Source organism: Blennius ocellaris, assembly GCF_963422515.1.
Source record: "Blennius ocellaris genome assembly, chromosome: 21".
Lineage (NCBI taxonomy): Eukaryota > Metazoa > Chordata > Actinopteri > Blenniiformes > Blenniidae > Blennius > Blennius ocellaris.
The window spans coordinates 5,410,310-5,428,113 of NC_137670.1; the positions used below are offsets into that span (position 1 = coordinate 5,410,310).

Here is a 17,804-nt window from a genome sequence, read left to right on the forward strand (position 1 = left end):
CTGATCACAATCTTTATTTCTATGGCAAAAAATATAGGTCCTGTTACATGTTGTTGTTTTTGTTTTTTTGGCTATGGAAGTAAAGCATGCTATAAAAGGACACGATGGATAATTATTGCATAATATTTACAGATCAGTCTTTTTTGGAGAGGGATTATTAGAGATAGTTTTTATTATGAGGCGGTCCAGCTCAGCATCTGTTAAATAGCAGTATTGTCATATCTAAGCTTCAATTAGAGCTTGAACAGGAGTGATTGCACAGTCTCGTGTTAGAAAATTGTTTTATTTTCCAATCGGAAGTGCCGCTGTTGTCTAGCAGCTGACTTGATGGTGCCTCGGTGTCTCCAAGGACGACGCGCACGCAGGGACGCAATAACAAACAGCTGCAGGCGGAGTGAGTGAGTGCAGCAGGTGGACTGTTACCTCCGCCTGTGTGCCTCTCTGTCTCTCTGTCTGTCTGTCTGTCTGCTGCTGCGGCTCTCCGATCAGGTGAATTAATGTTGCGCCGCGGAGCCGCTGCGGCTGCGCGTAAAAGCTGGAGGAGCAGCGGCGCGTCGACGCGGCCACACGGAGCGCTGAGCCGAGCCAGGCTGGCCGGGAAGTAGCGCAGAGAGGAGAAACGGGGAAAAGGGTGTGTGGAAGAGACACCCCAGAGAGTGTCCAGTGAGGCAGGAAGAAGTAGCCCGTCACACTCGTTGTGTTTTTCTTGTTTTTTTGTGTGTGTGTTGTTTTTTTTTGGGTGGGGGGGTTTTGGAGAGGAGGGAGCGCGCAGGATGGTCCCTTTGCGCGCACGCGGCTGTTGATGCTGATCAGCCTTCATCCTCCTCTTCACCCGCAGTGATCATGAAGGACACCGGGGAGTCGAAGGACCACCAGTTAACTGTAAGTCCACACTGCTCACTTTACTCTGTAACGACTCTTGTATGTACAAAGACGTTACTGTAACGAGGAAGTATGTTTACACTTCCATAGGAAGTCTTTATGTTCAACTTTATTGTTTAGCTCACACAGAAGCTTGTCAGGATGCAACAACCTTCCCCACTTCAATGAACTTCTGAAATACTCTGATTACTGCCATTAAGTGCGTATTTAGTGTTTAAGGCTTCACTGTTTCCTTGAATTAAACGCACAAACCAAGTTCATTGGTTCATACAAGTTCATTCTGTGGTTTAAGTTATAGATTTTACTGCTGTTAGTGGTCAACAACCTTCAACATGTCATGTAAATACATCTCGGCAATCATTTAGTGGTGGAACTAATGTGTTAAAAAAAACTCTGATTACTATTATTACAAGGTATTTCTATATCTGAATTGAATGTTCAAGAACTTATATTTGAGTACAATTTACAAAATTGAACTTTCATGGAAACAAATGAACTAATGTGCACACTGACTATTACTGTAATTTAGTAGTATTTTTTAATATGTCTACTTCTATGGGTTTTTCCTTCAAGCTCTTAATTTAACTTATAATTGAGTACAATTTACAATATTTACACTGTGACATTTACAAATTTTTTGTGAGGTAAGAAACCTTCATAGAAACAAATGGAACATTGTGCTGCAAAAAGAGACACTTATTCGTGTAATTGAGATTTGGATACACACAAGCAACATGTAATTGATTTTATACAATATCTACATGTTTTTTCCCCCTCTAGAAATCCCGTATAGATATTTAACCATCAAAAGAAAGAGTGAACATTAATTCTCATATTCACAATATCCCAATATCCAAATCACCTCTTGTCATTTTGATATTTAAAATTGATTAAATAAGAAATTAAAATTAAATACGTAGTACTGTGATTGTATTCTTCCCGTCGCTACTTAAACAGAGATGCACAACTTTTTCCCTTTTTCATATCAACAGCTGTGCAAATCTGCACGAGTACTAATACTCACATCACTGTAACTAAGTACTAGTTTTCTGCACCTTAAGTTGTATATTAAGCATCTAATTCCACTCATACTTGCGTATACATGTAATCTGTATCACTAATTCTGAAGAAGTAGTCCTCGAACCTTTTGATTTTGAATATTTTGTTTTTGTTTTTTCCATTAAAAGAAACTTTATTCCTCCAGACAGTGTGTTTCTCATGGAGTTAGTTGTGCGTGTGCGGGACGTGCGCAGGTATTTTATACAGGTACAGGTTTTATAAAACCAACACTCAGATCTACAGCAGCTTTGACCAGGCTGCACTGAAATCATTCCCAATCGTCCAACTGAAAGCTCCCAACGTAGGCGTCACAGTGGGTTAAGTCGTACATCCGAAGTGCCCTCCATGTATTTTCCTCCATTTGCTCATCGGTTAGTTTTTTTTTATCACTCCAAACAGGATCCATTGTTGGTGTTATATGTTCAATTTTCCCTCACACGGCCTGCTCTGTGTTCTGCGCCTCGTACCTGAATTATTGAAGTGGCTGTTTCAGTTGCCTGGCCTCTCTTGTCCAGCATGTAATACACCTTCCACAGGGTGCTGACAGAGAGGCGACCTTATTATTTGATGCCCCGGTGGAGCTGAAGTGGAGCCACATTGCTATTATAGACATACACCAACTCCAAAATGATTGAAAAATGGGCTTTCATGCTGGAGGTCAGAGGTCAGTCCATGACCCCACTGACCGTTATTGTCTGGTTTTATTTAATCAACATTGAAAGCTTTTCTGCTGACTTAAAAAAAGTCTTACTATTTATGAACCAAGTAGAGACGGACTCTAAATCCAAACAAGCATCATAATAACTTTTACATTAGAACTTTAAAGTGTTTCTTCATGTTGAAAAGGTGTGTATTTTCACAAAGCCAAACAATTATTACCTAAAAATTACTACAATCTCAATATAATGCTAATTTCAATTTCGCAAAATAGAGTGAAATGTAAAAAAATAAAAGCTTATCCTATAGCTGTTGCATTATGGGTGTTTTGACAAACTCACCCTGACGGCATGTTTTTGAGGCCAGTTTGCTATTATCATGGCAGCATCACAACGTGTCAGCTAAGGTCTCAGTGTTCTGTTGTGTTGCTTAAAAGAAAATCTGTGTTGTTTTTTTTTTTTAATTATCAAGTGCCTCCCAGAGTTTTTAATTTACCCTCTGAAACAACAGCTGCCTCTTTATATTCTCGTTGGTGCGTCATCATTGTTGATTTCAGGAAAATGTCATTACTTGTTTTTAACATTTCTGCAATTAAAAGTGACGTGAATCAGCCTGTCAAAGCACCAGGAGTGGAAGTGGAATTTTAATGACGCTCTCTGGTGCAAAATTCAATGACATGTTAAAAAAAACAAAAAAAAAAAAAAAAACTCTCATTGTTGCATTTTGCAGCTGTTTGTTAGAATTTTTTTTACAAACATGTTTTTGCAATTGCTTCCTTTTGTCTATATTCCTTATCAGCTATACACACACTTTCTGATGCTGCTCTTGATATCTTGAAAATAGATATTCCTGCCACCAAAATGCAGAAAATAAATAACTGGAATGTTAAAAAATGATAAATGCCGATCAATTCAATCCGAACTGGAGAAATAACTGCATCTGTGCAGAACCAGACACATAATTCATACATGGGAATTCATGTCATTAGAGTATTATAGGTGGTGTCCATTAGACAGGCCTATTCCCTGTCCGTTTTTACCTGTTATTCCCTTATTTATAACCTTTTAACTTGTATTGTTTTGCATCTTAAATTTATTCCATGTAACGTGTGAACTGTGTACTTTACTTTTGTATTCATTCTCTTGTGCAGCGTTAGCCCACTCTGCTGTTTTATAGATAAAGCCACTTGCTTTATCTACCTCTCATGTGCTTGAATTCATTTCCTCACCTCTAATTTACATCAAATTGAATGTCGACTGAATCCACAAATGGACCGTGTGCTCCGCAGGTTGCCTTACGGATCCGACCCACCAGCGATGCCGAGCAGGAGGAGGGGGCGACGACCGCGGCCCACAGGCTGGATGAGCAGGTGAGCAGGTGACGGGGGTCACCGCCAGCTCTGGCGTGGGTGGGTGGGTGGGGGGGGGGGGTGCTGTTGTTGTCTCCGTTTCTCCTGTCATCATGTGGCTGCACAGATAAGGTATCTGCAGGACCTCAGTGAACCAACTGCTCTTTTTTAAAACCCAACTCATTTGTAAAGCTCAGATGTCCCATTTAGAGTCGTAACCGAACGCTGGAGGGCTCAGGCCCCCGGGGGAAAGAGCCACGGAGAGTTTGGCCCACTGTTTTTATGTTTTCCCACCAAATGACATTTGTCTGGAGCTGCCGAATATGTTCATTGTTTTACATACTAAAAATCCACATTGCATTCGTGAGCTTTCCGAGCTTCAATTTAGAGATGTTTTATTCAATTTATTTTATTTATTTATTGCAATTTTTCCTCTTTTTCATGGATCTTTCCCCACTTTAATCCGTTTTAAGCAATTCCAGCTGTTGTAGCTGTTTTTCCTTCTTCATGTCTTAGCCTGGACATTTTTTTTTGTTGTTTTTAAACTGGGTGGCACACAAACAAAATAAAAATGAAAGCAAAATGTTTATTGACAGAATTCTCTGCAAGCCACTACAGAGAATCTGAAGAGCCACATTTAAACCTTTGAGTGTGTCTGTCGGACTTAAACCACAACAGAGAATAACTACTATTGCTGCAAAAAGGAATGCTTTCTTTTCCCGTAGTTACTTATCATCATTTAAATCGAGTACATCAGCGAATAGCACGGGATAATATCAAGCTCCCAAAACACATGTTTGAGGTTAATTAGTGGCTCTGAATGTGTGTCTGTGTTGAACCTGGTGACCTGTGTTATAAAAACAGATGCATATAATATGAAAGAAATGGCATCTACATTCCTCAAAGTGAATTTCAAGCATCAGTTGTTTGGCTAGAAATCATTAATGCTTTACTATTTGTCACTTGGATCACGAATGACTCCTGTATTTGCATTTAGTAGTAGAAACAAGCGCTTAATGAAAGTGCTTAACAATTTTATAGCCATGAAATCTAAATAAATTCAGCGAATCTCTGAATTTCAGGTTATTAATTTCATTGATAACTTGTATTTTTAATATCCATAATTGAAAGTTCTCTTAAAAATGTCAGGTCTTTACCTCAATAAACTGATCATTTCTGATCATTAAAACTTAAAACAGGCCAGTGGTGTAACCCAAAAGTTCATCATATATTTAGTAGGAATTCCCACATGTATAAGATTGAAATTATAAATAAATGTAAAAAATATTAGATTTTTAAAATACATAATTTGATTAACTAATAAAACAAACTTGATTCCTTTTCTTTCCTGTGTCGAAGTAAACAGCTTTGAATGGCACGTCAATGTTTGACACAGCGGCATGCAGAATCTGTAACGTCGATCTCAGGCTGCAGTCATTCATGTGTTGGTGACATAACCCCGATCATCCAGCGCAGATGTTTTCTCGTCGGAGGCTGTTGTTTTTTGGAGCAGGACCACTGCACCCGCTGGTTAATGAGCTGGTTACCATGTGAACTCCGCCCTACGAGACGGACGAGCGAGACGTGGAAGCTCCATGAGAGCCGGGTCGGCCTCTGAGCGCGCTCCCGGGTGGGGAGCGTTTAGGCGGAATGTGAAGTGATGATGAAGACAGTGCGAATGATAATGAGCTGGGAAACCTGCTGAGGCGGCTCCGCGACCCGGGCCCACAGCTGCCGGCCAGCGTTTCTTCAGCCGAGACAAATCCCGAAAAGTAAGAGCCGCGGCCGCTGACACGGTGATGGAGATTATCTTGTTTACCGGAGGAGAACATTATATTCATGCGAGGGTGTGATAATGAGTGTTTTGAGAAGCTGTTAGGAGGATTGGACCAGAGGTCGAAACGAGTTAATCCAGAGGTCCGACTTGTTTGTCTGTCTGATCAGAAGTAATTTAATTAGAGGCGGTCGTAAGGACAACATCAGCACTCCGGTCTGCAGTGACATCATTAAAAAAAAATAGGCTCATGGGATTAGAGCATAACAGCAGGAAGGGAGATATGATGCTGACACAGCCACAGTAACAAGACTTTGTTATGATCTCCTGAAACGCCTTCCCAGATTGCACAGACCACGCCGGGTTCCAGAGAGGATGACATACAGAGTTACAGTATGCCACGAGGTCATATCAGGTTCACGCTCTCGGCAAAGGATAAATAGAGTTTACGATACACACTTGTTGTTGAGGCAGTGGGATTGTGGCAATCTGCTGTTTACCTACAAGCTTACCCTGGACTGCCCCGACATGACTGGCAGTGACACACTGCAGTCCGCCGGCTCATATCAGCGGCGACGCGGTGAGATTAAAATGCACGAGAGGCCAGGCAAGCGTTGACCCGTCAGAAAGGGGCATGTGCGAAGTTTCCGACCCCTGTTTACACACGTCTGTTTTGTTGTTGTGTTTGTGAGACCATATGGGCCCTCAGGTAGCGCTCAGACAGATTACCCGGGTTGCTGGCGGCTGACTCGGCCGACTGGGCGGGAGTCTTCAGATCTGCCTGTCCTGGCAGAAAGCAGACAACTGCAAGCTGGCTTAAGTCCGCGGAGCTGAGCTGATTGGACGGGTTTTAGCTCAGGTTAAGCCTTCTGCCACCTGCTCTCTCTCTCGCTCTCTCTCCCCCCAACCACAACCTCCGAGGAATCGACTGCTGCGGACCACCTGTTACGCTCAATGGGCTTTTCTTGTCCTGGAGTGAGGAGGACTCGGGTCAGACGTGCAGTGAGGTGGATTTCTGAATGACATAACAAAGCACTCAGGTTTTCAGCCACTCCACGGTCGAGACGACGTTTTAACTCACAGATGTAGCCATGCCGAAGTTGTAAATTGAGGCCCCCCCCCCCCCCCATCTACATGGCAAGTGAAAACGCAAAACTCCCCTTGTGTTTTGGGCGTCCATTCACACGATAACGGCGCTCGGTGTCACTGAGAACGCAACCTCATGAAAATACTCCGCGTCCATCTCCGTGGCAATGGGGACAATGCTTATTTTTGACAATCCTCTGACTCTGTATCTGTGGCAATGGGGGAAAACACAACTTTTTGAAAACACTGTCTCGAGGGCAGAAACGGTGCTACTGCATGTGTACACCACGGCCGTGTAAATAGATCTTCTGCACATGCTCAGTAGATGGACATGGAGAGAACAAAGAACAACAATGTTTTCCTCCAGAGTGTGACTCCAAGTCCATATTCTCCTGGGACTTGATAGTTTTATAGTTGGCCGTCACTGTAATAACAATCCAACTTGGTCGTCTGTCCATAGGAATGTCCGTGTGCTCCCATTGTTAAGGTTTATAGCGTGTTGCCCTGCGCTTATGTGTGTCTGGTCTCATTACAAAATCAACCAACCGCACCCACTAGTGGCCCAACATGCCACCTACAACATTTTTCATTTAAACCTGCATAGTTTTCAAAACGTTACTGTTGAAATGCAAAACGTTTCTGAAACAGAAACACAAAAATGATGCCGTCCTGTAAACGGGGCTTAAGATTGTTATTTGATTTCGGAACTTGTGCAGGTTAAAAGCGTGATCGCTCAGGAAATGAAGAAACCAGCCTAACCAGTGTCGCCTTGGACACAACGAACACTGAGACCGTCGGCCTGAACGCTTCAGCTGATCGGAGACAAAAGATGACCGGAGCGGGTAGAATGACTGACCATTGCTTCACTATATTATTATTATATTCCAGACTGACAAACAGCTTCTACATAGATGCAGTCACACTGCTCAAACTTTCAGATATCCTCATTTATTGTATTTATACTTCAGCTTAGTTTGTTTTATTTTGTATTGTTTTATTATTTTTATTTTATTGCTATACACCGTGACCTGGGAGCTGTGTTTGGTTCTTATCGCGTCACATGGTTCAAATGACACTATAAGGAGTTGGAGTCTGTCTGAGTTTATTTCTAAAAATGATCAACAAGTAAGTATGCAAGCAATAGAGATTCTTTGTTGCAAATTAATTCTATAATAATAATGTGACATTAATAAAAACACGGACTAAAATCCAATTATGGAACATTTTCAAATGTAAATTATGTACTTTTAGCTTGAACTTTTTTGGATTTTCTGTTTGATTTTTGTCCTGCCACTTCTTAAGATTGCTTGGGAAAACCTTTCTGTCGTGATCGCGCTCGTGAACAAACGGTGCTTGGCTCACGGCGTAGTATACACTGTAGTGTAAAACACCCAGCGAGGTGAAAGCGGAGGACCTCTTAAGAGGTTAACTGTAAAGCTATGTTTAGCTCCCAAGAGATAAAGATGTTCGCTCAATCTCATGAACGGGAGACTAGACAGTTTTATCTAAGCGCTGACTTTCACGACAGACTGTTGTGTCTGTGCAGAGCCACACGCATTCCTAATTCTTTGGTGGTAAATCAGATGGGGGCGCAAAAAAAAAAATTTGATCCTTGCTGCAGAATCTACTTAAACCTTGTTTAAGGGTCACTGCATTTACAGAAATCTCCATTTGTTGTTCCACAGATCTCATGAAAGATGAGATGCACAAGCATTTAAACAGAGTGGTTCTTTACTTCCTGTGTGATGCGTCTTGCTTGAATCCTTGGACTGGTTGGAAGTGCAGCAGGACCGGCCTGTCAGTGCCTCACAGTGGGGAGTGCTTTATGGCGAGCTCTCGTCTCTATGGAGACACCTCGACAAGGTCAGGGCCATTGTTTGTTTTGTTTTTTTGTTTTTTTTATTATTCCTGTTCCTCAGTCATGTTGTTCGAACTATGCAGGCATAAGGAAAAGACGTCCCAAATACTCGTTGGTTGCTTTGAAGGAAACGTAATACAAACGTGTTGGTATTCCATGGCATTGTACTCCTTTACAAGAGGATTCAAGGCCTGGAAGAAAAAAAAAGACTCTCACGTTACGTCGTGAAGAGAGAAATTGTCAGGGAACAAAAATGCACCATGTTGCTTTCTGGCGTCTTTCCCTTAAAAACAATCCGCAGCATTCATTGGGATCCGAGCACAAGTCGACTTGATTACAGTCGGCCATGAATTGGCAAATTTTCTGCCTGTGTGGAGGACAAAGCGCCTCACCTCGGGGGCTCAGTGTAGAGTTTCCGACTCACAGGCCCGTCAGTGAAAGGAAATGGCCCTCACCTGTGCTGCGCTTTATCTGATTCAACATGGACGCTGCCCGAGTGAAACAAACTGCTGCGAGTTAGAGATGCTGTTTATTCTACAAACGGCTGATGATGAGATGTTAAATCTTGGTCAAAAACACGCAGCAGATTAAATGAAAAAGCCCACTGTAATGCCTCTCTTTGCAGATGACAATGTTCTCTCCTCAGTAGCCCGTTGTGATAATGGCACAGTTAAAAATGTGGAGTAAACTGAAGAAAGGGCACACTCTGCCTGTGTGGAATCTGATTTTACGAGTGTTTGAATAGCTTCAATAGCAGACAAGAGAGGGAGAGGAAATACAAACAGATATGTCCTTTAACTTTCACACACAAAGACGGGAGTCGGGGACGAAACCGGCAGAGATTTCACTCGGCAAGAAGCACAGAAGGTTTATTTTAAGTTGCACACACACACACGAGGTAGTCCTACTTTTCTTTTTTTTTTTGGTGGGAGAAAGCTGGGTTAGTATGTCAACTCTGATCGACCGCCTGCCTTCGGCAAGAGGATAATCCTCGCTTTCTTTTTTTGCCTCTGACTCCTTCCCCTCCTTAACCCTCAAATGACTCTCGGGCCGTTTCTTAAAAATGCGTTAGATCCTGAGTCGCCATGTTGCCAATGCTCTTCGGTGAAGAGAAAATTCCAGGATGCAACAGGTGGACCTTTGGTTTCCTCTAACAGTTCTAACGCTGAAAAGGCAACTTTTTGAAAAACGCTCAGAATCCATTTCCATGTGGATGGACGTCAACGCAACTTTTCTGAAAAGCTGCTACTGCACATGTTTACCGCAGCCGTAGTAAATAGTTCTTCTGCACATGCTCTGTAGATAGACAATAACAACATTCTGGGTTCCTCCGGAGTGTCATGACTCCTAGTCCATATTCTCCTGGAACTCAGTAGTTTTTCCTCTCTACCGTCTCCTCTGCTTGCTCACGTCGAATTGTTGAGTTTTCTCTGTAAAAGTGTCCTGAAAGGGCTGTGTTGTATTTGGTTCCATGTAAATCAAGTTGAATTAATTTGAATCCTACTCCCCTGTGACTTGTGTGGCCCTCTCCTCACTAGGAATTGATCCCTGATCTTGCACAATGTCCTCTGATCTCCTTGATCCCCACTTGGTGTCTTGACGAGCCAGTGTGGGCGGATCTGATGATCCCCCTCAGTGTCTCCCAGTCTTGCTCTTGATTAGAGGAAAGGGTGTTCACAGCTCATCTTGAAGCAGCCCCCTGAAGGGGGATCAATGCTGGAGGGAGCTTGGTGTTATTTCTACGAAACCAATTTTTAGTACTCTGGTAAACACACTTGATGCCCCCGGTGAACCTCCTCTGCGGTTGCGGCGTCGCCTTTGGGCGTACAAACTGGGTGACGCCACAGAATCACAATGAGTTTATTATGCGTCTACCCATTCATCCTTGTCCTCCTCCGCTTCACGTTGGACGTTGAGAGTGGTGAGGCCCATATTCCCCAGTTTTCCTGCACTTGCTTTAGCTCTTCTCAGAGAACCCCGAGGTTTCCGCTGACCAGCTTGCAGATATGATCTGTTCCAGCTCCAACACTAGGTGAGCGGCAAAATCCTGATCAAGTGCCACAAACAACTGCTTGAAATAAAGCAGTACATGTAACCAACCCAGACAAAGGAAGAATATAGTAACTGCACTTTCCCTTCTGCAAAGGGTTTTTTTGTGTTAAATCTCTGAAAAATCCCTTTCCTTCACCTAATAAGAGACTTAATGTTCTATATCTTACAATGGAGAAAGACCTGAAAATGTGGATGTCCTTGGGATTTCATGTCGAATAGGAAGCAGAAATAAGTGGCCTGTTTATTACCTGTTTGAATTTTTCAATCAAAAGGTGTTTGGATTCACAGGATAACTCATTGACCTCATAATGAGCGCCTGAGGGAAACAGCCTGTTGTTGTGTTGAGAGTATTACCTGAAAAGCCCCCGTAGAGGCCGGATCCCACTAGATCATGAAAACGCAAAGCAGGGAGGAGGTTTTCTATCTGTCAACATTCTACAATCATTCGCTCCACTCATCTGTCTCAATGCTCATCTGCAATGTTTTACCTTGCATATTGATTTTAGTGCAGTTCATAAGAGTTGATGAACTACAATTAATTCATGATGCTAGATTAAAACATAACGATTGTTTTGCCACAACAGGTCAGTCTCTGTCTGACTGTCTGTTGGTTTTTTGGTTTTTTTTTTTACTTCCAAGTAAGAGGTGACTGCAGGGGAACATTGTGCTCCTGATTCTGTTGCAGAGACAAACATACCACAGTGCGGTGTTTTCGCAATTCTTCATTTCTCATTTAATAAAAAAAACACATTAGGCTTGTGTAATGTCTGACACAATGAATTCATGAGGGAACAGCGAAAGCCCCTTTGGACAGTTCCTTTCTTTCCATCACCATGGCTGAGTAAAAGATGATTCATGCAAAGCCGGAGGGAAACAATTCACCTGTTTTAATACATCTTTCTCTATGTAGGAGAATATCTATTCTGTTCTTCATTCATCAATTTTCATAATAGGCCTGTTTTATAAGGTCATCTTCATGATTGGCTGGAGGAGGGATTGTGTCATCAACTGCAGCAAAGGACTTTTTTCACTGCTGCATCAAGACTTTTCTCCTACACATGATGATACATTTTGAAAGAGGTTGATTAAAAACTCAATCAGTCAAACTGAGGTCTCATTTATATGTTTTCAAGTGAAAATGGGAAACTTTCATAGCGTTTTTGGTGTCCTTTGCAAGACAATGGTGCTCAGAGCCGCTGAAAATGGAGCCTTTTCCGAAACAAAAATGCAGAAACAACGCGTTTTCACTTAGATTGTTATATAAATGAAGCCAAAGACTCTGTTGAAATATTTCTGAAAAATGCTCGATAGGTGCAATGTTGTGTGACGAGTTGCTGAAGGAGGGACTTAACTGAATCAGACCTTCCAAAGAAGTCAGATATACTTCACAATACAATAGCAACAATGAACAGACATATTACATACCTTACTTCATTGCTTAAAATTAATGTTTCAAAGTGGTTTTCATTGTGGCTGCAAAAGATTGAAGCTTGGAAATGGTAGAAGTCGTGTTTCACCATCTCCTCCTCCGCCGCATCTAATGGGCACCAAATCGACAAAAAAGGCTGAAAGTAGCAGACTGTGGCTCATTGTTTGATTATTTCTGTCTTGACATTTAAAGACGGGCGTGAAGTTAACTTGACACTGAGCGACATGGATCTTTGTGCTGCCAGAAAGGACACTTGAAATGTCTTAGTAAAAAGGTTCAGGCAGGCTATATTTTTTTTTTCTCACTGTGCTGTTGCACATTGGTCATATAATTTGGATAATCCATTATTATGACATTATTCATTTTAGTATTCAAATAAATGATGGTGATAGATTGGAAAGTGCCACAGTCTGCACCGGTCAGCCTGTTCTCTGTTTGAATGAGGTACAAATGTTCTTCTGGTGTGGCTGCTGATGCATATTCGAGCTGAATTTAAAAGCAGCAAATAAGAGGGACACATTTCTTCTGTTATATTATAAAATCAAATGGGCAGCACATCCCAGGTATTAACGACTATTGTGCTCTCAACCTGAAAATGGTTGAGCATCATTCTATATCAACACCAGCCACAAATGATGTGGACAAAGGCAGGATGCTCTTCAAGTTTCCACTTGACTTGATAGTAATCCAGAGATTAAGTTGTCCTTTTGGCACGGGGATGTTCGGTCTCTGGACGACCTCCACGCAGTAACTCGACTCGGTCCGACGTGTGTTTGTGTGCATATCTGTGCTGTGTTGCCTGGTTAATTGGCGATTGCTCCACTTTGTTTGTTTGTGTGTGTGTGTTTGTGTGGTGTGTGATTGCACGTGCCCTGACCTTTAATAACTGACAATCTGCCGACATCCAGCGAGCGAGCTCTCCTGCCAGTTGGTGTACTTTGTGTTGTTTGTTTGCTCCCGATTAGGCGGAGAGCTTTTTGAGTCATCAGCCTAATTACTGCTACCAAATAAAGAAGGCTTTTAGCACCGTCGTTTCTTAGTCAGGAAGTCATCTCAAAAAGTTACTTCTGAAAGTATAAATGAGAAAAGAAAAAAAAAAAAATGTATGGTACTCGAGGTTGTTATTATATTTTGAGTGTCATTGATTAATGGCAGCATTGGGACGCTCTGACTCTGATTATAATCTTGAGGTCCAGATAAATTGCCTCCATGGGTAATTGCCTTGTAGCTCCTCTCATCTTCTGTAATCATCGGTGCCATCCAAGTCATTCATCTGCGCTCTTTGCTCTTGGAAGTGAAGTGACAAAAGGGGAATGGCGAGGGTAGAAAAGCCCATGGCTTGAGGTAAGCGGAAATAAACAACAAGGAGGAAATGAAAACAGGAGTGTCTACCATCAATTCATGACCCTTCACGCTCTCTGTGTGCATTGCGTAAGAGTCCTTTTGTTTGTACCCCTCAGAGTACCGAGTCCGAATTACAGCGACCCCCGTGTCACAGCCAGACATCTTGCATAATGACGAACCAAGAGCGGCTATCAGGCGGGCTGTATCAGGTGCGACGTGATCCAACGCGCACCTGCAATCATGGAGAGCCCCTGAAACTGAAACGGGATCTACGGCAGCATTGTTGGGGCGCAGAGGGCATCGCTGAGGGTTTCTATCAGATAACGCAGCTGCAATTGTGCCCGTTGGACTTTCCAAAGCTTTGGTTGCAGTTCTGAAAGAGCAGCTCGAAAGGTCACTGCCTTGACCTGGCTGTTTTATTTTAGTGATCTTGATCCTTTGTTCTTTGCTGGATTCTTGACACAGCACACAGACAGCTTTGTTGAACAAATCTGAGGTCATTGTCGTTACACAATCTGAAGAATAAAGTGCTCAGACGGCTCTGTGCTCCACAGATACACATCCAGATGCTATAGTTCATATTCTCGTGTTCACAGTCAACACACTAGGAGAAGGAAAGCTGTGCTGGCAATTTTCAAGGACCCATAATGTGATGCGTCAGTTGCTGTGTCATTTTTTGTGCTGAAACTTGCAATTATTTTACAGCTCGATCAGAACTGAGACAAACGTTGTCGTTGTTGTTGTCAATACTCTGGCACATGTGCAGAAGTGTTTACTGCACCCACGGTGCACATGTGCAGTAGCAGTGTTTCCAAATGTTGCATCTTCCAGCGTTTCCAGAGAGAGCGATTCGGAGGGTTCTCAAAAAGTTGCATTTTCTCCCGTTTCCACTGAGCCAGAGGCCGAGCTTTTTGTAAAAGTCATGTTTGAGTTTGAGCATTTTCAAAAAGGTTTGGTTTTCTATAACTTCTACGTCACTTATTTTTAGGTTATTATTTTTCGGAGCTGGTGTATTGATTTGTAATCCAGCTAAAATGTTTCACATAATTAAGTTTGTGATTTCTCAGTAATTCCGTCTGCTGGCAGTAAAACGATTCCTGAGCCTGTTTATCATTGTCATGAAGAAAGACAGGATGAGTGGCGGCCGGTTCACTGTTGGGCTTTCATCCGATCAAGATTTCATATTTCTCTTTTGTCAGTTTATTAGTAACCCAAGCCATTATTGGGTTGTAATGAAGCAGTGCCCAGAAAAGTGCTTGATGTCGACACAATCGTCGACTTTTGTTGCCTTTCTTGGCAGCGTTTCCCCCTTTGGCACATGATACTGGAGGGAGTCGGAGGAGAACCAACCTCACCACACCCAGGCTTTGAATTATGGATCTGCGGAGGGAGTTAGGAGTGCTATAATCAGCAGGATGGCCAGCCGAGTCGGCCCGGCGGCCTTATTGATGGGAGTAGTGGGTCCGGTCGGCTAGGAAAGCCATCAGCGGACAGCAGTGCTCCATCACACCCCGCTGCTCTTTATGGTGTTCAAACAGCTCCATCATGCTAATTGGTTTCATGTCGCCGCATAAGCAAGCTGTTGTTTGACTTTGGCTGATCCTTGTGAGGATATGAATATTTTAGGAGCTTCTTTTTTTTTCTTTTCCAAAGCCGCAGTGTGTAAATTTATGCTCTGGCCATTTTTGTTTTGACAGCTCGCGGGGTCGGGTTAAATTAGGTCACGCCCGGCATCCAGAAGAAAAGTGGCCACAGCCTTGTGATGTCCCTTTTGTGCGTGTATACGGTGAGATTAACACGGCTAAAAAAAAAATGACACCGGGCCTACACAGGCCGTCGAGCAGGAAATTGCTTTCCTTTTCACTCTGCGCAGTTTCCCTGATCCTCTCGGCTTCTGGCCCACTTGGATCAAAACTGATGTCTCCATCAGCAGCGTCTATGAAACTGTTCGGTGGGTGATTGATCCCTGAGGACGAAGTAATCGGGGGGTTTTAGAGACCTCAGTGGAAAAAATACATTTGGCACCCATCTGGGTGCTTAAAGCTGCTTCAATAGCATGAAATACAAAGTATACGTCTTAGACTGTCATGCTGAGGAGCAAATTATGTTTGATTATTGTTTTCATAAAATAGTCTCCTTTAAATTGTCTATAAATCAATTCTTAAAATTTAATAGGGAAAAAAAAAATCAAACGTAGAGCTCGTTCAGACCCTTGTGGGTGATACTGCTTTGAACAATCAAATTAAATCAGCTGCTTTCAAACTCTAGATTTTTAGTCGAGTTCAACCGAGGTCCAGCCCCAACATACATGTTTTAACTCGGAAAACTGGGATTCCTTTAAAAGCTTTCTTGTAAAGAAGTATATGAGACCTTCATTGACACCTCTGGTCTATTTGCATCTGAAAATTGTAAAAAGAAAAAAAAGGGGGCAATTCCAAATTCTGATGCAGCGAATTAAAGGACTGCCGATGCTTGAATAAACTAACCACCAACGCCTCGCGTCGTCTCAGACACTCGGACACACTGTGCCTCCTCCTGGTGTGGCCGGCCGTGCCTCCCGCCGCTCTGCTTGCACAGACTCGCTGCTTGCAGCAGCCATGAAATGCTCCTTTCTCCGTTGCCATGGGTGTACGTGCACCTGTTTCCATGCAACTGAGGTGGCGGATACGTGGGAGATTTAACGTGTGTCCACGAGACTGTCGTGTTTCCAAATGTTTCTCTAATCTGCTCGGTATACCGGACGCAAGCGCTCAGTGGGTGACGGTGACCCGAGCTTCACCTCAGACTCTTGGTTTCTCAGAATGCAGGGGACAATCTTCCCGCGCAGTCTAAACCCTGGAAAGTCATCTGTGCTCCAATACTGGCACCAGAACCCTGGAGCACATGCCCCAGGTCTGCAGTCTTGTGTTGCCACACCGTGTCCGGTCATCAGAGCCAGCACCTTATAGTCTTATCAGAAGACTTAAGAAAATGAGTGGCACAGAGCCTCTCCAGGCAGCAGCTGCCGCCTGCGCTGGTTGCTGGGTGGAGCGCTGGAAGCCGCGGTAACTCAAGAAAACACAGATGACAGACGGGACCAGAGGTGTCATCAACACCCCGGGCCCTTAATGATTTTCCCAAGTGCCTGCACAGACACAAAGCTGCGCGACGGATACGCTCACTATTCGATACCTACTATGCTCGCAATTATGTAAGAGCATTGTCGCGCGCTCATCGGTTTTCTCAGCGAACCTGGTGACACGGGCCCCGCCATGCATATATTCAGAGCCCGTTTTCACAAGTCGACTCAAGTGGAACAAGGAGTAATTCTCACTCCATTATTGCTTTTTTTGGGGGCATTAAATATTAAAAGGGGGGCTCTTAAGGGTGTGGAAAAGTGGGAACAGGGGCGATTACTTTCATGTGAGACCAATTACTGCTTTTTAGTTTGTTTTAGATTATCACATTGTGTTATGTTGTGAACTCATTATTGTTCTTTCCTTTTCTTTTGGGGAATGACAATGTAACCTCTGCTCTCAGGCCACAACATTTTAAGTGAAAAATGCATCGTTTTTGCATTTCCGTTTTGGAGAAGGATTGTGTTCATACGGCAACATTTTGAAAATGATGTGGTTTTCATGTTTGGCCACGAGTGGGCTGTTTTTGCAATGAAACTACACACACGAACACACAGAGAACAATAATCTACAAACAATAGTACACAGATACTTGTTTGGACAGAGGACCAAGTTGGATTGTTATCACAGTGACTATCAACTATAAAACAAGTCCCAGGAGAATATGGGCTGAAAGTCATTACATTCTGGAAGAAACATGGTTCTAATTATCTATCTACTGAGCATGTGCAGAAGAACTATTTACTACGGCTTCTGATAGAAATACTCCACCCACATCATAACATTCATTGGTCATAGTTGTGATGTGAAATGTTCATTTTATCAATTTAGATGTGATGTACTGTAATTTCTGGCATAAATTAAACTGAGACCAACAACAACTGAGTGAGAACTTTAATCTGAAACCAAACCGACATCTATAAGAAGACAAAGGGTTTTGTATGGATTTTATATTGCTGATGTGATGATAATAAGGAGAGCCATCCAACAGTTTTGGGATTTTTCCACCTCAGTGTGTACATGATCATGATTTAACTCCCTTAATCGCTCTGACATACTTGGACTGTGTCTTTGCCTCTTTTTGTCCAACTCCTTCTATCTATATTGTTTCTGATACTAAGTGGCTTAAGAGCTCCTGACCTTGGATACTAAGAGAAGTCCACCCTCGTTCACCGTATCTTTGCTGTGAAATGCGATCA

At 42.8% G+C, this 17,804-nt stretch overlaps 1 protein-coding gene across 1 annotated transcript in view; it reads left to right on the forward strand.

Annotated features, from left to right (window-relative positions):
* Positions 1-843: 843 nt before the first annotated feature.
* Positions 844-17,804, forward strand: part of kif19 (kinesin family member 19) — a gene marked incomplete at its 5' end in the record, with an annotated part of 30,168 nt that continues 13,207 nt past the window's right edge. Inside the window, 2 exons of the mRNA XM_080516834.1 lie at positions 844-882; positions 3,887-3,967. Of these exons, the coding sequence (XP_080372960.1) occupies positions 844-882; positions 3,887-3,967 (120 nt within the window). The remainder of the gene's footprint in view (positions 883-3,886; positions 3,968-17,804) is intronic.